General features: G+C 38.6%; 1 protein-coding gene across 8 annotated transcripts in view; it reads right to left on the minus strand.

Moving 5' to 3' along the window:
- The window catches only part of ATE1 (arginyltransferase 1), an 87,434-nt gene that overhangs the window by 55,567 nt on the left and 5,641 nt on the right, over nt 1-26,226 (minus strand). For 5 of the 8 annotated variants that reach the window (XM_063307276.1, XM_063307274.1, XM_063307281.1 and 2 more), the window contains 5 exons: nt 24,903-25,006; nt 22,626-22,868; nt 20,998-21,221; nt 18,517-18,645; nt 15,649-15,777 (listed from right to left, as the gene is read on the minus strand). In XM_063307276.1, the coding sequence (XP_063163346.1) occupies nt 15,649-15,777; nt 18,517-18,645; nt 20,998-21,221; nt 22,626-22,868; nt 24,903-25,006 (829 nt within the window). The remainder of the gene's footprint in view (nt 1-15,648; nt 15,778-18,516; nt 18,646-20,997; nt 21,222-22,625; nt 22,869-24,902; nt 25,007-26,226) is intronic. The other 3 variants (XM_063307275.1, XM_063307280.1, XM_063307279.1) reach the window with 3 other exon arrangements.

Genomic DNA, 26,226 nt, shown 5'->3' on the forward strand with positions numbered 1-26,226 from the left:
AAATAAAAAAGCCTTGGTGCGCCAATTTGGCATTACATATCAAGAAGCTACCGCCATTCTTCAACAATGTCCAACCTGCAGTTTGCAGGCAAAGTGCATCCCTGAGGGAGTTAATCCCAGGGGTGTCCATGCTTGTGACACATGGCAGATGGATGTCACTCATTATCCCTCTTTTGCACCTTGGAAGTATATCCATGTATCTGTGGATACCTATTCGGGATTCATCCTGGCAACTTTGCAAAGAGGAGAAGCCACGAAAAACGTAATCAATCATTGTATTCGCACTTTCGTCACATCGGGATGTCCCAAAACTTTGAAAACTGACAATGGCCCCGCTTACGTCAGCACTCCCTTTGCTGAGTTTTGCCGTAAGTGGTCCATTACTCACAGATTCGGTATACCATTCAACAGCCAAGGTCAGGCTATTGTGGAAAGGGCTAACCAGACCCTAAAGAATGCCCTTGATCGGCAAACGGGGAAAAAGGCCTTAGGCCCCCCAAGCCTCCCGATGTTACAAAACATCCTTAATCTCACCTTGTTTACCTTGAATTTCCTTAATCTTACCGGTACCCCCCCTGCTACGGCTGCATCTCGACACTTTTCCAAGCCAGTAGTTCCCTCTTCCCGTCCCCTTGTTTATTTTAGGCAACTGCCCAGCCCTGAGTGGAAAGGCCCTGCGCAACTCGTCACCTGGGGAAAAGGCTACGCTGCTGTGCAACTTCCTGATCGAGTGCTCTGGGTTCCTGCTCGCTGCATCCGGCCATATCATGGGCAGCCTCCTGACAAGCACCTTCTTGACCCTCCTTCTCTGTCATCTCTCTTCCATCTCTGCTCCCCTCACAACGAACCCTAAAACAACCTCTCTCATTCGAACCCATCGTTTACGCTACCCTGCCACCATTGGCCGCAGCTCAGCATCCAACGCCATGGAATGTCTTCAACGCTCTCCCATCAAAAGAAAAGGCACCTTCTGGCGCTGGTTCCGCAACAACACCCTTCTCCAAGATGGCGATTCCTACTCCATCACTTATCACTTTCGCCAAACTACCCTTGCTATCACCAACGTACAGTTGACCGATCTAGGACAATATCACTGTGAAATAACAAAATTAATTAAGGGGTTCGCCACCTCATCTCGCCTTACGCTCACCTTATTTTTACTCTCCCTTCCTGAGCCCGCCCGTTGGCAGGGACGACGCCTACTGGCATTTGACGCCCAGGGATCGCATCGCCCTTACAATATCACCTGGACAATCCGCGATGCCTTGGGACAGATCCTGAATACCTCCTTTTGTTATAGCCCAATTATATCTTGTTTCCCTAACCTGTATTTTGACTTTTCAGAAATGCTTTTAGGAGTGACAGCCTACAGGAGGCTGGCCGGCTTCCCAGAGCCCAGCCACTCCACCGTTAAAAGGTATCCCCTGTATGTGTGCCCAGGACATGACACCAGCCCTGATCACGTGCACGACTGCGGAGGCATAGCAGATTACTTTTGCAAATCTTGGTCCTGCGTTTCCACTGGCTACATCTACTGGACCCCTCCATATAAGACTGATTACATCACCCTCACTCGGTTGAGAAAGGACATTAGATGCACCGCAACCAAAAAGAATGCGGCAGGACAGGGGGGTTGGAATAGATGTAATCCGGTTATTGTACAATTCACTGCTGCAGGAAAAGCTCAGGGGAATGCCTGGGACTCAGGTGTAAAATGGGGAGGTCGTATATATGCCGGATGGCCCGGGTATCATTACGGCAACATATTCTACATTCAACGACAGGTCACTCTCCCTCAGTCCCCACCTGTTGGGCCCAATGCCGACGACATTCACTCCACCTTTCTTAAACCCCTCACCAAACAAAAAAACCCCCTTGTCTCTCTTCTTAACTCCTCCTTTTCCCTTGTTCACACCGCTTCTAACACATCTCGATGTTGGCTTTGCTTGTCTTCCTCCCCACCATTCTATGAAGCAGTCGGTTCTCCTGACCCTATCCGAAACTCTACCTCAGCCGCCTCCTGCCGCTGGCAAAACACCACGTTGACTATCACCTCTATAATAGGGCAGGGCTGCTGCCTTGGCCGTGTTCCTGCTAACTATATTCAATATTGCCTTAATTCTTCTCATGATCACTGTGCCCTCTATCTTCCAAAAAATCGCTTGAACATCAACGGTCACACCGGCCATGGTGGCTACGGTGTACTCTACACTACCTCTGGTAATATCTCTGCCCGATTGACAGGGCAATACTTTATCCCTGGGAACAACTCTGTTTGGGCATGTTCTTCTGGCCTCACCGCATGTGTATATGGTGATACCTTGTTACAAACTAACGCCTTTTGTATTCAGGTGCTCCTACTCCCCAAGATTTCTATCTATTCCCCTGACGAACTTCTCTCCATTTTAGAGCCCCCTCATTATCCCCTCAAGGCTAAGCGCGAAGTAGTGACTGCTGTAACTTTATCAGTCCTACTGGGCTTAGGTGCGGCCGGAGCCGCCACTGGTGTGTCAGCCCTTGTTGTCAATGATCAGAACCTGCGTCACCTTAGCGTTATCATTGACACTGACCTTCGCGCCATCGAACAATCTATTGTGGCGCTACAAGATTCCCTTACCTCTCTATCCGAAGTGGTTTTGCAAAATCGTAGGGGTCTCGACCTTCTGTTCCTCAAACAAGGGGGACTGTGTGTTGCTCTAAAGGAAGACTGCTGTTTTTATGCCGACAACTCAGGAGTAGTATTGGACTCTATGAAAGAGCTCAATTCCCGTTTAAAAACAAGGGAATTGGAGCGCCAACAATCCATGTCATGGTATCAAAATATGTTTAGCATTTCTCCATGGCTAACCACACTGTTGTCCGCTCTGTTGGGGCCCCTCCTGTTATTGATTCTCGTATGCACCATAGGCCCCTGTGTGCTGGGTCGCGTTCTCCGCTTCTTAAAGCAGAGACTTCATACATTGGACTCAGAGGTATCCGAGACAAAGCTTGCTGTTCAACACCTGGTCACTGCTGTAGGTATGGAGAAAACACCACTCTTGGAATGGTCCTCCGATAGTGAATCAGAAGTGGAAAAGGACCCCCGGTCACACTACCCCCCGAGAGAGGACGCTGGGATGGGTCTCCTTGGACTGAAGAGTCCCTGGCTCCCCGACTCAGACCCTCTGGGGGAGGAACAAAATTAAATAAAAAAAGGTGGAATTGTGACGTACCTGACTCCATTACTGCACAGCTAGATTGCATGTCTCTCACGTAGCCTCAGGGCATGACTTGTATTTCCCTATCCTCTTTGTACTCACTCCCCCGCCCTGATAGAACTGCTGAATAAAAGGAGGTGGGGGCATGGCACCAGGAGGCAGTACCAGCAACCTCCTGAGATGTAGCGTCACTCACCACAAAAGAATCCTGTGCCTACCGTTGTTTTTTCGACCTCACCCTTGCGAGGGAATCGTTGGCTCATTCCCCCCCCAGGGAATCCCATAGACCGAAGGGCGAAGGACTGGTCGCGTGACGCGACAATAACCTAAACATCTTCTGTTTGTATTTTTTAAAATTTATTTTCTATCCTGCCTTTATTATTTTTATAAATAACTCAAGGCGGTGAACATATCTAATACTCCTTCCTCCTCCTATTTTCCCCATAACAACAACCCTGTGAGGTGAGTTTTAATACTTTTTTTTGTTATGACAAAATAATGTCCAATTCAAATGTAGTACTATCTGACAAATCAATGGTGACTTGATGGGTCTTTATAGAAAATGTTCTTAAAAAATCTGAGGAATCTCATGTGTTCATTCACTTTCATTTATGGCAGTACTGTGAGCAGAAGGCAAAAACTACATGAAGCCAAGGTACACAAGTTTTCATGCTACAGAAACCATAACTAGGTAAGCAAAAGGAGATTAGTTATCAACTTCATGGTGCTATACAGCCAAAAGAAATATTAAAAAACCAAAGGAAGCCTAACTATGCAAATGCGTTTTTTTCCCCCTAAGACATACCAAACGACACACAGTCAAAAGTACTGGTATCTCTCTGTTTTTTCCCAAAGAATCCTAATTTGCCATGAAATAAGTTGAAACTGACACAAGTGCATGGCATCCACCATTCTTATTCCATAGTCCATAGAACAGATACTTTGCTTTTGATGTACGATTTAACATAGTCTTGTAAATAATAAAAGAAATGAAAATGGTATGGACACAGAGACTGAGAGAGTTTTTAAAGAATCAAATCCTCCCAAGAACAGTATCTTTTTCCTAATGCCACTTTTTTTATTCTTACTGCATTGCATTTGCAACCTAAAGAAAGTATAATTAATCTACAAATGGATAGTAAATATTTACAAGCCATTTAGCAATTAAAAACTTCTATAAACTTAAACCAGTCCTGAAGACAATGAAACAATGTGGCATCCACAGATAGTCTTTTCAGTCATTTGCAACCAAGCTGCTCCAAAGCCTGAATAAACGGAAGCTCTATGACAAACTCAAGAGAAAATTGTTGGTTTCATTACTCTAATCATACTCCTGAATTTCAGAGTAATTAAGTAGCTTGCTGAGGATTCATTCAGATCTGAGAAACAGCCTATTGTAGTAGCATCTGCTGTGCTTTGCTTTTATGTAAACTTGGTAATTCCTTAATTATACTTAAAAATTAAGTGGTAAATAGTTTAATTAAATAATGTATTTTTTTCTATTGGAATTATTTTTGACACTGGAAGACCTTCCAAGAATTTTAATTCTAGCTTTCTGTTGATCAGTAAATGTTATCTAAATATTTGCTCATATTCAAGACCATGTAGTAGAATCTTTTATATAAAGGTATTTTCACTATTTATAGTTAACATAAACTATATGAAAGTTATGACATCTAGTCACTGTTCTGTGGTTCTTGACAGTGTACAAAGTATTTAATGCCATGTGTATTTGTGTAGCCTATCACAAAAAGCTATAGGATATTTCTCCTTGACTCCTGCACAGAGAGACCCCTTAACTACAACTACTTACCTAAGTACTTATTATTAATTTATTTTTTACATCATTTATATGCTTCCTCCACTCAAGACTTGAGGTTTTCACAATACAATCAAAAACTATACAGGTAGTCCTCGACTTACAACCACAGTCAGGACCAGAATTTCTGTCACTAAGTGATGTGGTTGTAAAGCACAATGTCACGTGACCACATTGCTAAACAATGGCAATCCTGGGCAGTTCTGGTTGCCATCGTAACCCCAAGGTGCATTGGTCATTAAGCAGGAAGAGGTAGGGGTCCCAGATATGGAGCATGGGGATGCCACGGGGCATGAGGGAGGCCTGGGAAGGTGGGCACAGGCCACCCATGAGTTGGAGTGGGGTGCTGCAGTGAGGCACAAGCTCAGGAAGGCCAGGGAAAGAATATGCTGCTGCTCAAGGGCTTCTTGGTGCGCCACAGCTCTGGGGCTGTAAGAAGCCCCAGAGCCGTGACGCGAAGCTGCAGCTGCCCCTGGAAGCCTCAGCCACTCCAGCCCGGCCCAGCAGCATGGTGCAAAGGGGTTTCTTGGCACGCCATGGCTCTGGGGCTGCAAAAAGCCCCTGAGCCACAGTGCAGCACAAAGCCCTTCGCAGCGCAAAGCCCAGCCCCAGCCCAGCAGCATGGTGCAAAGGGACTTCCTGGCATGATGCAGCTCTGGGGCTACAAGGACCCTGAGCCACAGCGTGAAGCCGCAGCTGACCCTGGAAGCCTTAGTTGCCCCTGTTGGCATGTGTTTTCTTCAAAGAAATTTTAGCTACAGAGAAGTTACTATGGTAACAAACCACTTTGGCAAGAGTTAGAAGGTCAAACTTTATTGTCCTCAGGTTGGGGTGTGAAAAGGATGACCACATAAGCTAAAGCTGCTCATTGCCTGGGGAGAAACTTGCCATCAGAAGGTTTTAGTTTCTGTTTAGCCCAGCAGCAGCAGCTCGTCCTGCTCTGTGCATGTAAATGCATGAACTTGTAAATATGTTTATGTAAGAAGTTTTTGAGCCTATCCAGCTCTGGATATGGAACCTGTTCATGTTTTATGCTTTCTATAAATACATTTATTTTTACAGAAATGCCTGGTGTGTGTTTTTTCTGATCTCTCAGGCCAAATGCTTTCCAGCACTCTGAACAGCCACACCCCGGGAAGCCCCAGCTGTGCATCGCAAAGCTGCAGCATCCCAGGAAGACCCAAGGGCGTAGAGTAAAGCCGTGTCCTGAGAAGCCCCAGCCACCCTAGTTGTGGCAGTCACCCTCGCCACCCTGCACTCTGCCACCCCAGCTGACCTTTGCCATCTTCTTGCTCCCACTGTTGAAGAGGTGTGCTCGCCCTGGCCCTTCACAAGGCAGCTGCTGGCCTCAAGTGGCCACTTGAGGCCATCTTCCCCAGGTCTTGCGAGGAAACCACCGTGCACAACCTTGGGAAGAAAGCCTCATGCAGCCAGCAGCTGCCTCGCAAAGGGCCAGGTGGGGCATGCTTGATCAGCAGCGGGAGCAAGATGGTGAAGGTCAGCTAGGATGGCAGGGGCTGTGGAGTGCAGGAGGTCAAAAGCGGGGGAGAGATGGGGGAAATAGTTGGGTGGGTGGAGTTGAAGCACCCCTGTGGTAAGAATTTTAATCACATGACCCCAGGGGCACTGCAACAGCTGTAACTTTGGGGACTAGTCGTAAGTCCCTTCATTCAGCACCACCGTTGCTGAACGGTCACTGAACGAATGGCCGTAAGTTGAGGACTACCTGTAAAAACAATAAAATATAAATGATAAAATCGTTATATCATTATATCATAAAATCCCACCATAAAAATGTCTTAGCTATCAATCAGCAACAACCTAACATTAAAACTCAACATCCCATGGACCACTGCCTGCAAATTGTTTGGCTGAAGGTTCTCTGAAAAAAAGGCATCTCAATAGCCTTTCTGAACGTTAGTAGGTGTTAGAATAGAGACTGAGTTGAAGGATGAAGGGGACAGCCGGGAAAAACCGCTAAGCCAAGCCGAGGAAAAAGCTGAAGGAGCCAGGAAGTGAATCGGGTTCGCCACCACCAATCAGCGCTGGAGAGCGGCGGACCATGAGGAGGGCCGAGCAACAAGAAGCCTGATTGACTCCCAATTGGCAACAGTGTGATGGTGCAGCCTATAAAAGGCGTAGGAAGACACAGAAGGGCGCCGGAGACAACCGTTCCTCTATACAGCCTCACGAATTCTCCTCAGCATGTCCAGAGCCATCTTTGAATTCGGAAAGTGCCCTTGTTCTTGATAACCCCGATCTTCCTGTAGAGCCTGTCATTCTCCCGCCTGCTTCTCCCATTGTCTCGGCTCCTAATTCCGCATTTCCTTAAGGACTTAATGGCCTCAGCAGTCATTGCCGTTTCTCTGCCTCAGAACACTTCGTGCAGTGGAGCTTCAACTGCCCGCCTCTGACATCGTCGTCCAACTGTCAACTCCTGAACTCAGCTCTGTTGTAATTATATCTACACCTTTTGCCCCAGCATCGTATACTTACCTTTGATTCCTTTGAAAAGCCACTGTCACCGCCTCACATTAGTCTGTCTCAATTCTCCAGTCCTACCATCGATTCATCTTCTTAAATACTCATATCACCAGGTTCCTCTACCTCAGCTTCTGTGTTAATTCTACTCCCTTGGAACCGCCCTGTTTAACGCCTCAGAGTCAATAGCTTCTACAATCTTCAACCAATTGGTAAAATAGCACAGTGCAAACAATCCATTTACTCATTTGTATTCTGTCTGTTGCCTATGACTTTCTTTGTTTATACCTTAATTTTAAGAATCAATTTTCCTCAGAGTTCATTACCTTGTATGTAGAATCAATCCTTTTCCTATTCAGAATTCCATACTGAATTCAGTTTCAAAAATTAAATAATAAAATTCTGTTAATTATTATTAGGCCTTCCACTGATGTAAAATTAGCTTAATAAAGAATTGTTGTAAATTAATTCAAAGTCTATCGACTAAACAGGACAGTGGGTAGGAAGCCATTCAAACCTTGGAGAGCAATTTGTTCCAAAATAAGGGGCCACTATTGAAAATGCCTGCTTCCAGGCTTACAGGGCTGTTTTGTTCTACATATGGGCAAAGACAGTGGTTCTGGGCAGAAGCATTTGGGAAGAGGAGTGGGGAAAAGCCAAGGACAGCAGAGCGGAGGCAGGGAAGAGAAGGCACTGGGCAGATCATCCAGCTACCCATCTCACAAATGTGTCTCTGGGCAGCATACAACAAAACCAATATTTTTTAATGGTTTTGTGATGCCATTTTATCTTATACACCATCATTAACCTGCTATGAGTGCAGCAGTTTCAAAATACAGTAAATAAATACCTGGACCATTTGTTAATAGTTCACAGAGAAAGCATGTTTTCAAGTACAGATTTCTTTCAGATATTTATATCTTACAGGGAAGGCAAAAAAATCTGTTCTTACGCAGATCAGTATATTGCCAACTGTTTTCTTTTCCTTTACCTTCCATTTCCTTTAGCTTCCAATTTTAAACACTCAGCTGTACATTGCAGGGGAGGGGGGAGGAATGAAGAAAGGAAAAGGCTATTCATAACCAGTTCAGTCACACTGCTGCAGCATTTTAGACAGTGAATATTTTGCAGGTCTTTAAATAAATTTCCTTCCAAAACAAATATTTGACTAAGCTCAAGGTAAGGAGCTTGTCCAGTTTTGCAGTGGAAACTGAGCTACATGGGGTTTTTTTTTCTATAAACTTGTCATCATAAAATATACCCAAAGTAGTGGCAGAGAATGCTTGCTTCACTAAGCCTCTACTGCAATAAAATAGTTTGTTCTGGCTATTTAAGAGAACTACCCACCAACTTATGATCGTGTATGGAAATGTTTTCTAACTGGTGTAATTGCCACTTGGTTTGTTTTGGTTACCCCGCAGATGTAAACTGTTTCTTCAGAAGACATGGAACACCATAAAGGGTCTTAATAACCAAGTATAGTTTTAACAAAAAGAACATTATAGAAACTGTGTATGGTAGCCCCAAAATAGTAACATTATCAAATGCAGTGAAAGAAGGCAGAAAGATACTTTAAGCGTAAAAAAAACTGTAATCTGATATAAATTTGCAGCACACTTAATCAGCTCCAGTAGGAGCACCACTTTCTCCCTGTATTAAAAGTTTCACAAAAAACAGTACTACAGTACAGCAATATGGATACTACATGTATTCTATGTACCTGCACCAACCGAAGCTTTGTTGTCTGAAGATGGAATTACAAACAGTTCAGTTGTAGCAAATTGCAAGTTGCAGAGTATTCTTTAATAAGGAGTAAGGCTTTCTGGGTTAGTGGTTAGTGGTGTCAGAACTTTCAGTTTACTTGACAGAATGAAGCAAACAACATTTAAGATTAAGGTTATATTACCCAGCTGCAGGGGCTTATTAATCCTAACTTGTAAAAATTCCAAGCTTTCTATCTGCCCACCCATTTAATATTAATTACTTGATACATGCTATCATAAGATATTTTCACTGAAAAAGTAAATGGGGGGGAAGGGAGAAAGATGATGAAAGGTGTGCTGGTATGACATACCAGCAATCTTCAATATTTGCACAAAAACAGCTTAAATGCATTTGCCCTTTTGCAAGTCTACGATGAATTATCATGATCTAGAGGTATAACTGAGATGCTAGCAGTGCAACCTTAATGTTCTATGTAAATACTATCAAGGATCACTCTGATTTTAATGAACCATTCAAAGAAGTAAAGGATCACCACAGAGCAATACACCTGCCTTTGGTAAAACATGTAACATTCAGCATTGTAAATTCTTTCAAACCTGTATAGTAAATGTAAATAACTGTAAAAGCCCTGAGCACCATGCAGTAACCCTGGTTTACTTGCAGTACTATCTCAGAGGAAACCCCATTCCATTAAGGTACTATAGCAAAGTTTAACTGTTTACCTGTGAGAAACTCTGTGTCATTTATAGAACAGATCTGCCCAAGTAGCCTGGACAGTATACAGGTAGTCTGTCTGTCTGTCTGTCTTTCTCTTCTTATCACCGCCCATCTCCCTCAACGGAGGACTCTGGGCGGTTTACAATAAAAGTAATAATGAAAACATATAAACCTAAGTTACAATCTAAAAACATAAATAAGATAATGAATATAAAATCCAAGAGGAGATGGAATCACAATCAATAGGGGGTGCCATGGCGCCAACCACCGCCAGGTGGAGCTGTTACCCTCCCCATCCCAAGCAAGGGGGCAGAACCAGATCTTCAATTTCTTTCGGAAGGCCGGGAGCAAGGAAACCTGTCTCTACTCCGGGGGCAAGATATTCCAAAGGGCGGGCGCCACTGCCAAGAAGACCCGCCTCCTGGACCCTGCTAGATGAAATTCCGTTGCTGATGGGGTCCGTAGCATGCCCTCTCTGCCTGAACGGATGGGGCCAGTTGATGTTATGGGGATGAGAGGGTCCCATGCCATGTAGGGCTTTAAAGGTGATAGCCAACACCCTGAACTGGACCTGGAAGCAAACTCGTACCCAATGCAGCTTGCGTAACAGTGGTGTCACGTGTGCCGATTTTACAGCACCAATAACTGTCCACGCAGCCGCATCTGGACCAGCTGAAGCTTCTGGATACTCTTCAAGGGTAGCCCCATGTAGAGCGCATTAATGACCACAACTGGGACTGGTATTTCAGTTGCTAAGAGAAGCAGTCATTAAGTGAATCCAATCCAATTTTACAACCTTTTTTGCAGCGGTCATTAAGTGGATTGCATGGTTCCCCACTGATTTTGCTTTCTGGAAGCTGGCTGGGAAGGTTGAAAATAGTGACCATGTGACTGTGGGATGCTGCGACGGTTGTAAATGCAAACCAGTTGCCAAGCACCCGAATCATGATCACATGACTGCAGGAATGCTGAAATAGTCGTAAGTGCGGGGACCAGTAACAAGTTGGTTTTTTCAGCATGGTCCTAAGTCCAAACCATCACAAAACAAATAGTTGTCAGGCAAGGACTACCTGTAAAAGGTTTTGCTGATACTCAGTATGTGAACTCCAAGATCAATGAAGGGAAAGACTGGGGTCAACATACATGTAGCTAAAACAGGCATGTATTGTCTAAGAAAACAGGGAAGGTATTTGGATACATGGCAATAGAACTATTTCAAAATTCTGATGTAGCTGTTAATGTGTACTTGTCCCTATTCAATTAATTTCTAATAATGGTATGAAATATTTGTGAGAAATCAATCAAACTCTCCTTCAGTTGTTTAAGGAACTAACAGCATTATAAGGTGGTCCTTGCTTAACGAGCACTCGTTCAGTGACTGTTCGAATTTGCAATGGTGCTGAACAAGTGGTATTACAACCAGTCCTTGGAATTCTGGCCATTGCAGCATCCCACAGTCACCATTTGCAACCTTCTTTGCCAGCTTCTGACAAGCAAAGTCAATGGGGAAGCCAGCAAGAGATTGCAAATGGTGACCACATGACGTCCTCCTTAATGACCCACAGTGATTTGTTTAACAATGGCAACTTTAACAGATTTTTTGTCACTGAGTGGCTCAGTCATGTGATGTCATGTTTTACAACATCACTTAGCAATGGCAATTCCAGTCCCAATTGCCATCATTAACCAAGGACAAGCTGTATATACATGGAACAATTTTGGCTCAGGATACCAGGGACTCATGGTCACATTAATTGGCCACTTATCCTTTTTAAGAGAATTTAAGTCAAGTTCACCCATCTGGTAGAAATATCTTAACGATTAATTTATTTTCAGACTGTTTCAGCTAAATGTGAAATCTACAGAGGATTATCATGCCCATACAGCTTACTTTTCCAGATCTTAGTTTACTAAAAAAAGTGATGTATCTATGCTCCTTCCAAACACCATAACCAGACTAAGTTAGTTGCATCTAAGTTCCATTAAAATTAATACAAAAAATTAGCCATAACTTACATTGCATAAACTCTAATGAAATCTCAGGGCATCTCAATTTGAATCCAGCCATAGAGCATAGGGATCACCATTCTACTTCTTGCAATTAAAGTACTGTTATTCAGAGTTACCAGCCTGCCTGAACCATCTTTGCCAGTACAGTTTTTTACAGTTTAATCCTCTGTATGTCTATTAAGAAATAATTTCTATTAATTACATGGGACCACAGGGTATCTCCTGAATAAATCTAACCCAGATGCAGTGTGAATATTTATTCTATTTCCTTCTTTAGGGTCATGTGCATGCAGATTCAGGGATGCATGTATCTGATTTAACGGATTTCAACATTTACAGATGTTAATGTATGACATGTATTGGACATTTTTGTTAAAAAATAATAGAGCTGTTTTAATATACTGTTTTAAGCAAAGAACAGTCTTAAACTGAGTTCAGCTCCTGATAATTTCATGGAGACAACCATAAATCTTCTTGATAACAGTAAGGAAACTAGTATGCCATTGTTTTCTTCTCAGTTATTTTTCTAGCCTACAGCCCTGGTACTCCCTGACAATCTCCCATCTGGGTATTAAGCAAAGCCTTCCTGATTAGCTCCAACAAGATGGGACTGGTGCTATTACTTTTTGAGATTCTGTGGACTGTTTTCTATACCAGGATTTATTCTGTGCTCCTGTTTTTAGTTTAAACAAAACTGGGTTCAAACTACCTTGAGAAAAATATTGCTTTGAAAGATAGCACATATATTCTTGAATAAATGTTTAAAAAATAGAATGTTAGGAATGAAATACTATACAGCTGTGCCTTGTTTTCAAACACTTTTCCAATTTAAGACAAAGTACAGTATCTGATTTCTTAATTGTACTGATCATGACAGATACAGAACTAAATGCTGAGGAAAAAATAATGGAGTAATACAGATATAGCCCCTCTCCAGCACCACGCTTCTGTCTACAGCAGCAAATACAAAAGTTGCATATATGAAGACAACAAATTAAAGATCTGAAAAATTCAGATAAGTATTTAAATAAGCCATATATTATATTTTTGCTAATCTGAAATATATTTGGCAAAATTAAGCTGTACTTTATATTAATAATTGTTTCTGTACTGCAACATCACCTGTAAATGTAAACAAAACTTTATTTTTTATGTCTACAACAGCAATATTCTATGCTACAAACCGAATTATTTTTTACTATCACGCAAACTGGATGTATTTCTAATATTCAGTGATTAAATATTCAAAATCAGAAACGTACAATAATATCAAACTGCAGTGATGCTCTTTCAAAGGTTAACCAAAATTTGAATATTATAAAAGAAATATATTAGAAATACAATTCTGTGCATACTGTCCTGGAAGAATGTATCTCTTATTGCAAGTAATAAGAGTTTGCATTGTAAGAACACTAAGGCAACTATTTATGAATTATAGATAATCCATTTAATTAATAATATATTGTTCATATTTTCTCATCTATTAAATATTACCTACAATCCCATATTACATAAACTGCATAATTCCTAAAATATCTGAAAACCAAACACAAATATGTAACTACCCTTTTAACAGAAACATTGATTCTTATGACCATTGTTTTAGAAGAGGACTTCTTTTTTTAAAAGTCTGAAAAAAGAGGCATCCAGAGATGTACAAACCATCTCTTACATTTGGGACAACCAGACACTGAAAGTGGATTTATAAATAAACTGCAGTTACCCAGAGCAGTGGGGGGAAAAAAGATTCATTTAATAGCCACTGCAGAAATAAAGCCACAAAACTGAGGAGATGATTTCTCACTGTTCAACAGTTATTTCTGAAGTTATATATTTTAGGATTTTATGTAGAAATCTTTATTTTGCCATAGCATAATACAGTAGTCTCATTTTCAGATTCAGCTATTTACAGGACACTGCAATTATAAATTAAGGCTGAATAGTTATTATATCTAAACTATATAAACATCTTAGTAAAACAATAAACATTTTCTCATCATTTTTCTATCTAAAGCACTTTTATAATCATCAAGTATTCTTTCTTTAATCTCTTTCTCATCCAAAACGCTTTAGCTAGAAAAGCTACTAGAATAATTTACATAAAAGCATGAAAAGAAATTACAATTGCGTTAAAAATAACTGCAAGATGATCAGCAGTACAGCAGATAATAATTCAAGTACCACAACAAATGTATATAAAAGCATGGGAAAATAAGAGTTTAATGTGAAGTAATTTATGCAATTCAGGGAGACATCTCCACACTAAGCCATAATCTATGGTTTCCAACTAGGCCATAACCAACAATTTTCAAACCAAAATGGATGGATTGATAAAGCACACTAAACTAATACCAAACAAACTACTTTGGTTGGGCAAACAACGAATTCATTTTGGTCTTCCCAGAATATGACTAAACGAAGCTAATTTTTGTTAACACAAGGTTATACTGGAGAAGACATCTCTAGTTCCTCAATCACACAAGAAAAGAAATGATGAGTTTGATTATAACACACAAAAATGCACATAAGCAAGGGCTTCAAGAACAACCTCCACCAGGGATCCTTTTAGGTAAATGACTACACAAAGCATCTCTCTCAGTATTACACACTAAGAATTTTTTTTACTATATATTTGTGCCACTCACTTTATTTTGTAAAGTCTTCTCAAATAAGTCAGAGGTAAGTGGCCACAATAAGTGTTAGATTTAAATATATATTAAATATTTATTTATAAGTCATTTTATATGGCTACACATCTCACAAATGAGACTCTGGGCAGTTAACAGGGATTAAAAATATAATATGAATACCATATATTAAAAATATACATGACATATACACATATGACAATGCGATTATACTTGTAATTCTAAAATATATTTCTTCTTCCTTGAAACTTTAGCCATCCTTTTAACACTGTAACATCTATGAATTATATTTGCAGAAACAAATATTGGCAACAGGAAGGAATGTTTTTATTTACTTATTTACTTCCATCTCCAACCCTGGTTACAGCAGCACTTGTCTTTCCTAAATTGTCTGCCTCTCATTCTATATTCTCCATGAATGTAAAACATCCCTCTCATTTCATTTTGGATGTTATTAATCTCTACAACTGAGTACATTTTAAAAAAAATGAGTCTGAAGCACTGCTTCAGCAGACAGGTGTCATGGTCAGGCAAGGTTTGAAGCCATTCTTCCAAAACATTTTTGAGAGACGTATAACCATATTAATCAGATAACAATGAAAAAAGAAACCATTGTTTGAGCCATGAGTGCTTACTTAGAACTTGCTGCAGAGGATTGGTCAACTATCTGGAATGGATTTGAGAAGGGAAACATAGTATGGAGGAGAGGAAGATTTATAGCGTATGCTGAAGTATCTGTGATATTGGACTTCACAAATTACTTACGAAGCACAGAAGAATGCTGACAGCCAATTTAAAGCATACCCAAAATCTAATCAATTTTCTCCAAGATACATTAAAAATGTTCGTCTTGTTTTGCCATTTTTTGAGAATTTAGAATGCTATCATTATACTGAATACAACTTCATTTGAAGTGACATCTTGTTTATAAGTCTATTTTCCTAAATGAACTAACAATTCGATCGACTTGAATGACTGAAAATAAGTCCATTCATGTTTATTGATAACACCATTAATAATATGGACAAAAAATACATGCAGTAAACTGTACCTGGTCCTCGTCACATTCAAGAGGAGTGTCCTTGTGTATGGTCATCTGATACTTGGCAAATAAAGTGGCAGACTGAGTGAAAGATGAACTGAACTGTGGGTCCTCAAAAGAAACTGGTACTAACCTCACCTTCAGAGCAAGGGAAAACACAGTATTTTATTTAAATTTGTCCTAACACTCCTGAAGGGTAGGCCAGGGTATCATCTCCTTAGATCCATTTCAAAGCCTCTGCCAAGGAACCCCCAGCAACCACAAGAAGCAGCACCACTGTCCAAATACTAACTTGCTTCTACAATGTTAACAGATTCTATACCTATAATCCATAGAATAGGCAGCATACAAGTATCTGTATAAATGTAACTAATACTATACAGAAATGACAAAGTGTAATTTGTATATAGATGAAACTGTAAAGTGGCATTTATTAATTTAACCACTTAGTAATCTACATTGCTTCTTATACTAACTATGAAGATGACATCAAAATTCTGAGGAAGCCAAGGGTTTCATTTTCTCATGTTCTAGAAGATGCACTTCAGTTTTTAAGTTGTCTTCTAAATTCACTGAGATCTGTATCTCTACCTGCCAATGAGTGTTGTATAAGTCCTAAGGACTATCATCTGTTCACATAAGGAAACAACATCTACCAAAGGCTACTTTCTCCATGTGAACTGATTCTGCTTTTAAGGACTCTGCTACCAGTGGGATACTAAGATTATCTGAAATTTTCCATTAATCAAAGCTGCTATCATAGGAGTTAATTCTCAAAAGAGATTTTCTTTTTCTAATCCTGAATATTTTAACTGAGTAGAAACAAGGGCATAATCCTTCTCTCTTAATTTATAGAGTTGTATTGTACGAACAAACTATAGGCAGAAATATGGAATTTAACTGGAGCAGCAACTCAAATTTTAATTATTAGGGCCAATTTCTAGTAATTTCTGAACTTCTGTCATTATTCCATACATTTGCCAAATAACAGTAAAAATAAGAGCTGATAATTGCTCTTAATGCCAAAGGAGTTATCCATAAACTGTGACACATCTTCAGTAACCAGTCATTCTAGCAGACCCTTGCCTATCACACAATTAACACAATACCAATCATTACCTTAAAAGGGTTTTAATTCAACTAATATTAAAAAGCACTAATATTTTCCCAAATAATTTCCACACTCTATAAAATGCTTACTATTGATCATGTTTTTTTTAAGTATATATATATTTTCTGTGCTGAATTTACGTATTCTGCCACAGAAGATAGACAGCACAGTGTGATATGAAAATGGGCTGGGAACTGACAAGTGCTGGAGAAAAAAGAGTGAAAGTTTCACCAAGAAGAAGAAATAGTTGAAGAATGAAAGAGAGCACAATAGTAAACTGCATTATGGACAAAAGTAGTATCGACAGGATTCTTAAGAAGGAATACTGAATACTAACTATAGATACCAAGCTTTGCCTTGCTCGATCTGTGAGTTATATGAAACATTTGCAGGAAGCTCCAAAGACTAGCACAGTAGCATTTGAATGGAAAATCCTAGTAGGAAACCAGAAAAATCAACTGTGCACAAACTTCATCCTTTCCTGGACCAGGAGGCTCTGCTAATGGTCACTCGCATCTTAGTCACCTCTCAGATGGACTACTGCAATGCACTGTATGTGAGGCTGCCCTTGAACAACATGTAGAAGCTGCAGTTGGTACAAATTCAGCAGTGTGGACAATTATGGGTGCTTCTCCACAAGCTGCATTGTTTCCAATACGCTTCTGGGTTAAATTCAACATGCTGGTGGTTATCTATAAAGCTCTCCATGACATGGGGCCTGGTTATTTGCAGGACTGCCTCTCCTCAGTCATGATTATCTGCTCCAGCAGATCCAGCAGAAGCAGCATGTTATGGGTCCTGTCCATTAAGGAGTGCTACCTGGCAGGATCCAGGAAGAAAGCCTCTCCTTTCACAGGACTTGCCTTGTGGAATATCATCCCCCTGGAGATAGGATTGTCCCTGACTCTTTTGTCCTTTCACATGACCTTGAAGATATGGCTGTGTTCCTGGGCTTGAGGCTGATGTGTCTGTTGGATCCTGTGAATTGGTTTATTGAAATATTTGTATTGGTGGTTATTTTGTTGTTGTTTTTATCACAGCTGCCAATTGTCTATTTTGCATTTTTGCCGGGGGGCTTGGCTGTTTTTTTAATTATTGTTAGCTACCCAGAGTCACTTCTTTGAAATGGCCATATAAATTGATGAAAGAAAGAAAGAAAGAAAGAAAGAAAGAAAGAAAGAAAGAAAGAAAGAAAGAAAGAAAGAAAGAAAGAAAGAAGGAAAGAAAGAAGGAAAGAAGGAAAGAAGGAAAGAAAAGGCTATAATAGGGCAAATTGGTCTGGAAAATATTTCAGACATTATTCCTTCCCCACTGTGTCTAATACTTTCCTTCTTCATCTCATTCCACTGTGAAATATACTTTATGGACAGGACCTTCATCACAAGTTCAGTCCAAGGAAACTGTTTCCAATGGCAGCATTCCTCACTTGTATTAATGTTAATGAAATATAATTCCAACTCACAGTAGTGACATAAATACTGTATAGAAAATCTTAGGCACCCTGCTGTTCAGGGAATTTACAGTGAGTTCCTCTTTAGGCAGCATCACTAATATTTATGACAAATTAATTATTGCTTCTCTTTTTCCTTCTACATGTATTTTGTGGCACTCATGAGGTTGAAAAGGTTGCTTGTATTTTCAGGATATTCAATTTAGTATAACTGATACAATTTTTTAAAAATTCTATAATTAAGATCTTTTTAAAACAAAAAACAAAAACAGCTTTTGATTTCCACAGAGTAGACTAAAGCAATATGCTGCCTGACCTGACTGGTGGTTGGTTTACCAGGAGGGTCCTTGTGAATAATCATCTGGTAACGCTTATAAACCTGATAAGACTCCTGAAATGAAGCTTTGAACTGGGAACTCGGTGGAGATGATCGCACCAGCCTCACCTTCCAAAGAATTAAAGACAATTGATTCAATAAAAATATACATCAGAAATCCAAATGTTTGAGAGCAATATAGATCAACGTTTAAACAATTATTCTTGTTCATATTTTTAACCCAATATTATATAGATTTTTTTTTACAAAGAGAACATTTAGCTTTGTTCTGTTTCACTATTCAAAGCTCAAGCTCCAGCCACATTGCCCTTCATTTAAATGCTTTCAAAAGTCTGTAGACAAAATCTGATTTGAAGCAGTCTTGTAATCATGTTGTGAGGGTATTCAAATATAAAGTAAATGTAAATGTAATACACATATATGCACGCGCACACACTGGTATTAGCATTGGTTTGGCCCTTGGTCGTCTATTAACATTTACATGCTATTTTGAAACAGTGGGATTTTTTTTAAGGTTTTCTTAAATCTAACTGTATATGTTAGATTTATGATGATTTTTTTAAGGATACCTACTCAAGTTTGAATGTACTAAAATACAGTATCAGTAAATTCCTTAACATGTTTAATCTAAAGTCTTAGCAAGTTTGTTTAGGTCTGCATTAGCTAACTAATGTCCTTGGGTTTGGTTTAGGACTGCATTAGCTAACTAATGTCCTTGGGTTTGGTTTAGGTCTGCATTAGCTAACTAATGTCCTTGGGTTTGCATTACCCCGTGAAAGTGAAAGGTCCCCTGTGCAAGCACCGAGTCATGTCTGACCCTTTGGGGGGACACCGCTTTCACGACGTTTTCTTGGCAGACTATAGCGGGGTGGTTTGCCATTGCTTTCCACAATCGTCACTGCATTACCCTAGAAGCACAAAATACTCATGCTTAGAATCTGCTATTTCTAAATATTTTTTATTTTAATTTTAACCAATGCGCCCTTTGGTTTAACTTCCCTCTACCAAAAGTAATGTTGTGAAAAAACAAACGTAGTCAAAAGTAGTGAAAAAAGACTTCAAATGGGGTACTGGCTATGGATTATGAAGTTTTGAAAAACCAAGCAAACCTGTTGTTGTTGCCGTGTGCTACACTGAACAGAGTGAGTCACAATGCCGTGGCAGATAGAAATCAACACAGCAAGGGAGTCAGAATGCTTGGTAGCAATCAAGAAGCTCACATTAAGTGTGCTTCTGGGTCAGAGGCAGGCATAAACAGTACCAGGATAGGTTAAATCCAGGAAGCAGCATATGGTAATGGAATTGTGCCAGAAAATAATGCAGCAAGAGAGAAGTTCCTGGAAGGATTGGAAGATTAGAAATGGAATAAAGCACAGTCAACATGGCAGAGGTGCCATGAGTTTTTGTAGAGTTTTATAGAGTTTTAATTGATTTTATTTTTGGTTTGGGGAGGTTAGGTAGTTTTACTGCTCTGTATGCCACCCAGGGTTATTATTGCAATATGGGAGGCTATATAAATCTTTTAAAAATAAAGCAAAATAGAGAATAAATCTTTTAAAATAAATAGAGACAGAGAGCCAACAAGACACCCTCTTCAAGCCAGGGTCTTAAAAAACTGTTCTTTGAACATTTAGACCTTCGGCATAACTGCTAAGGAAACTTCACTTAAAATAATTGCTTAAGTGTTTCCCTTAATAGTTGTTTAACATTAATAATAATATATGAATGCCTGCCATGGTAGTAAAAATTGGTAATTTCCATGATTAAAAGGTTCTGGTCACATCCCTTTCTTTACACTTTTAACAAGAAGTCCATGAAATATGGCAGTATTTTTTCTTTTCCCATCAAGTTTTAAATAAGTATTTATGTTTGGCTATGATGACTAATTTGAGTAGCAAAGTGCATTCTCCACAAACATTGTTTTCCTATCTGATGCTCAAAGAAGTAACCAAAATGACTGCCTTATAAATAGAATTTGGCACATCACCCAAGATTAAATAAATAGGATGATTAACAATTGCTCCAAAAGTGATGGACATATAATACACAGAATTTTACATTTATTTAGGGGAGCTAGAACATTAACACCTAAAAAATGCCTACATTTACACACAAATGTTTGATTCTGGCCTTCATCAAATGGTTGAAAATATATTTCTATTATTTTCTTCAGCTGTCTAAAAATCTAAACATTTATAGCCATTTTTATAATTTTGTTCCAAGGTAGGTTCTCATTAAAGTTATACACTTCAGTATTTTTGTTCCTCAGCATTTCATTCATTCAGATGGAACCATGGCACCCTCTTGTGTTTCTGCAATGAAACTTTTCAAGTAATTCAAGAAAACTTTGCAGAGTTCCCTGTTTTTGTACTTAACACGTATTTCATATTTGATTTATTGCCAAACATTAACAAATAATGCAAAAATACTTTGCTATAAGGAATATAAATATCTCAGTACCTCTATCTGGTGCAGAGCTTCAGGAGGTAAGGTAACAAAAATGAAGTCTTCAATTGATTTTGTCTGGTTTGTTTTAGGATGACTGTTCTGACTGGTCAAGCTCTGAGCCCCTGTTTGAAGTGAAACAGGCCATGTCTGGTGCTGAAGTTTTTTCTGCAACTTTTGCTCCTTCCGTATGACTTTTGCTTTACGACATGGTGGTTTACTCAAGTCAGCTCCTCTGCCTAGAATGCCAATATGTTATTCAATGGGAAAAGCCTATGTTGAAAGAAGCCACATTCATTTACTTTTATACTTTTAATAAGACCGTCTATAAATAAAGCATTTTTAAAAACGTTAAGCATTCTATAACAGTTTGATCGTTGCAATTCCATCTATCACTTGAAATGTTAAGCTTCAAATATCTTCTTACTATTATATCTATAGACTACTATAAGCAATCTAACTGTGCAGAAAAATGGACTATACAGTACAATGATTATGACTTAGATACAGCAGAGAGTTTGCCTTCCGCCACCACAGAAAAAAAAAGGCCTTTGTGAACAAGGTTAAATTGGAGGATCTTGATGGAGGATGAGAAATTCTCCTTCTCTAAGTTAATTCATGAATAGCTGGACTTATGTTCCAAAAACAAGATTAAGTTAACTATGTAACTGTCGAATAACAAATTCCATATTCCTAAAAAGAAGGAATTGAAAGAAGCAACACCACAGCCACCAGAGGAACTAAGAGACATCAGTGTTATTCTATGATAGCTGGAAAAAATAAGCAGCTCTGGGGCACATTTTGGACAGCTCAAGTTTACATGACAAATGAAAACTTCCCTCCTTCTTCCAGTACAGTGTTTCTCAACCTTGGCAGCTTGAAGATGTGTGGCCTTCAACTCCCAGAATTCCCCAGCCAGCACTGGAGTTGAAGTCTACACATCTTCAAGCTGCCAAGGTTGAGAAACATTGCTCTAGCAGAACTCCTACTGAACACAGGTAAAAAACACTGAGTTTACTTGCTGAACCCAGGCAAAGATGCTAATTTATGTATGAAATATAGCCAGATAAATCTGAGAATTGTAATTTACAAATTTACAGGTATCTTTACCATGACGTTTCTAGTGAAAGGATAAAGACAGCCAGCTATACTGTAACATTTTTTTCACCCTTAGTTTTCAAGATTCTTGACAAACAAAAGAGGCACAACACAGTTAATACTAGAACTTAGTTAAGCAGAGCTTAGGTGAGTTTAAACAGCTACATTTAAGTCTAGTGTCTTTTTCTTCTAGCAAAAACGAAAAATTGCACCAGTGGAGAAAAAATGAATAAAAGGATGAAATACATTTTCTTAAGTTCGGCTAAGAGGGAGCTAGCATAAATTCTGTCCTACCAAACTTAGTTAAGACTAGGTAAAGACTGATGTAAAATAACAATGCCAGTACAGCCTTGTTGGAAAACAAGGTTTTCTAAGTCCATCCTTTAGAAAGCAATGGCAACAGATCCTTAGAAGGAAAGGGTTCATCATGCAATTATTATTCCCAGGTGGCTCTCACAATCATGAGACAGATACAAGACAGCATAAAAAACAGGCAGATGTAAATCTAGTTTGCTCTATTTAAACAAAACTAAATAAAGGATTACCTGGCTTAGGAGTAATGTGTTCAATATGAGCTATCTGTAACGACTTGCTGGAATCTGTATTCGATTTTTCATTACAGAATTCAGAATTTTTGGAGTCCACTACATTTATTTCTTCTGTCATTTCTTCCTCTTCTGTAGGGTCAGTATCGAGGGGTCGCAGTTCAGATTGGCTTCTGACAGGTGGGTTTTTTAATGAAAAACTACAGCCATCAGCCTCTTTGCTATGAGACTCCATGGGATCTACTATAAATAATAATAGGGAGACCACACATACAAAACAGGAAAAGTGCCAATTTCACTGTCAATAAAAGGTCACTATTTCTTCATTAACATGAACAAATTTCATTTTTTTAAAGAGTTCCAGCATACATAGGTGATCCCACAATATTTATATAACTGAACTTTCAAAATAAAGTATTAATTAAATTTGTATATCGCCTGACTCCCAAGACTCTAAGTAGAATACACTGTTGTCAAGAGAAATTTCACAATCCTTTCATCTATGCTCTGTACACACACAATGGATTTAGGTGACACCTCATATATTTCATTAGTAGTCTGAAAAACAACCTGACGTAACAACAAATGGAACCAACTTCAAAGTGGAATTCTACGAACACATTAAATGCCTTCTTAACATAGCAACTTTTTAAATGCGGCAACTGAGAAAACAAAGACAACCACAATTTTTTTAAAGAAAACAGGAAGTGAACAGTTCTTTTTAAGTTCATATTGGAAAAATAAGGTGATTTCTTAATTGCTACGTTATGAAATCTTTGTGTTATGAAGGAAAAAAATAGTTGATACAGAAATATATCAGTGGGTGGACAGAGGAATTACCGGGATTGTATGGTTGGTACTCAGTATATTGATGAGAAATTAATGATAAAAACAAAGTACATTAAATTATTTTAACAATGTGAAAAAAGCATTGAATTGCTGGCCTGAGTATTATTTAATAACAAATATATTCAGTATTTGTATTAAATAATAAGAAAACCTATTAAAAATATTATAGAAAAATACTGGTTTCTAACATCCATTTTGTTGTACTCCAACTAATGTACAATTTATAAGCATTTACAATATTTGCTTGTTTTTGATTTCAGTCCTTTAGTCAGTTCTTTTTGCCCCTTAAAAACCATACTTAAAAATAGTTTGTATATTATGCTTTCTTGCATAATGTACAGTATGGAAGCTATTCTTGCTTAAATTTGGTTAAACTTCTGTTGTTAATACGTGCTGTTAATTTTGCCATTACTGCATATTCTCCAAGTTTAAGTTCCCAGTCTGATATCATTGGTAACATGTTTCTTTCCCAATGATGTGCTAAATTTATTCTTGTGGACTTGAACATGAATCTTAGTACATAGTGATTTTTTTTATTAATGTTTTGGAATTATGCCTAAGAAGAAGAATTGTAGTTTCATTTCAAGTTTGCTTTCTAACATTTTCTGAATAATGCTGTGTATTTTTTTCCAGTACTTTTGACAGGTTTTTTTACATGTCTACCACATATGAAAATGATCCTTCTGTCTCATGGCATCTTCAGCATTATATGATTTGTCTATTTTGGCAAATCATATAAAGACAAAGACAAATGAAGAACTATTTGGGGAAAGCTGGAACATACTATGGTTGATGTACCCACAAATTGCTGGAAGAATAAAAACTTACCTCAACAATGAGGGGTCTTTTAAGAAAAATGACCGAATTTGAAATGCTCGTACAGAATCAATTCCATTTACTTAGGGCATATTATTTAGAATTGACAATGAAAATATCAAAATGGTGGATAGTTTCTGTCTTTTAAGATCAACCATCAACGGTAAAGGAACAAGCAGTCAAGAAATACACCACAGACTAGCACTGGGAAGAACAGCCATGAAGGCCTTGGAAAAGATATTCAACAGATTAGGAATAGATTGCCATGCAGAAAATCTATCTTTGTGGTTGCTAGGAATCAAAAATGACTTGATGGAACATAATAAATCAATCAGCGTGTATATATAAACTGTTACTCAGCTGTGACATGGAGACAGAACAAATCAAAAATTACAAATGGATGCAAAACTTTAAAGAAACAGTCTTAACACAACAATGGGAAGAATTATGGAACAAATCCATAAAATTTCTTCCAAGTTATAACTTAAGAGAAAATGGATATAAAACATTGTACAGTAGATTATATTTTTGAGTCAATGATCACTGTCTGCTTTTTCAAAAATTTCCAGAATATACCAGCAAATAATTCTTAAAGGAGACCTAAGCAATTACCTTCTATATCTGCTTTAGAATGTTCTCCTTTTATTAAAAATTTCAACATCTTCTTTAAAACTTTTTTATGTGATTTGGAAGGCTGGAAATGTAATGCTTGGCACCTAAAAAGAAAAACAAACAAACAAATGCAATAAAGTTATGTCCTAACTAATATAATAATTAAGCATGGTTTTGGTTTGTATCAATCATTCATTTAGTCCAGAATATAAAAAGCTATGTAAATATAGTTATTAGGAACATCAAATGTCATATGATTAGTATCTTGAAAACTTGTGATTATTCTGTGCATAATTTGGGATTATGAATCCTGTTTAAATACCTGCATTCGTTATCCAGAAATTAAAATCCAGGGAAATATGCACAGTATTTCAAGAAGTCTTTTTAAATATATAATATGATCAATATTTACATAGCACTTTTCAACAAAGGGCTACCTGAGTACGTTATTAAAAACATCGGGCGTAAATGTATGTGTCTGATAGTGTAGATGGAAAGAAGCTACAAGCAGAAGTAAATGAACTTGTAAACAAGGTGCAGAGCGTTCCAACCGTATCCTAGGTTTAGTATAGAAACCATGAATACTTCAAGATGATGGACACCCCTCCTCTGCTCTCAGCATCAAAATGCAATGAACTGTTGATAGTCCAAAAGTGGCTTCCAGATCGAAACAAATCCAGTTAGTGTCTTCTCTTATCAATGTTGTCAGTTTAGCCATTTGTGCCAATTCCATCAATTTAATCATCCAGTCCTCCATTGAGGGAATTTGTGCATCTTTCTATTGCTTGTAACACAAAAGAATGAAGTCTTGATTTTAGGTTTTGATGATTGTATGGTTTGATTTTAGAGAAATAATGTTACTAAATGTTTAATTTATAGTAAGAGATTAACTTTTATGTACTTTTATACCTGTGCTGGAAAAGGTCAGAAGCCACTGGTCTGATATGCTCTTTTCCTTATTCCTGCACTGTTTTAGTTTTTCCTGTTTCTTTTTTAGACTTGTATTCTATCAGTCTTATATTCTGCATTATGTGTCTTAATTATATCTTGAAAAATTAAAATGAATAAAAAAAATGAAATGAACTGTTGGAAGAAGGGCAGAGTGCTGCATCTTCCAGCAGACCAGTAAAATGTAAGAAAAGTTACTAGTCTGAAAAAATCACAAGGCTGGAAAAAGGAGTTCTACCCAGGAGCCAGAAAATGCTGTTTTTCTGAAACAGCTTCCCTGTATCTAGACTGGCTCCCTACAGAAGGTAGTAAAGATCATACTATACCAGAGAGCCTTTGGGGATGGAGTGAGCACCATCTGGAACCAGATTTTATT

The sequence above is a fragment of the Candoia aspera genome, chromosome 6 (assembly GCF_035149785.1).
Source record: "Candoia aspera isolate rCanAsp1 chromosome 6, rCanAsp1.hap2, whole genome shotgun sequence".
Lineage (NCBI taxonomy): Eukaryota > Metazoa > Chordata > Lepidosauria > Squamata > Boidae > Candoia > Candoia aspera.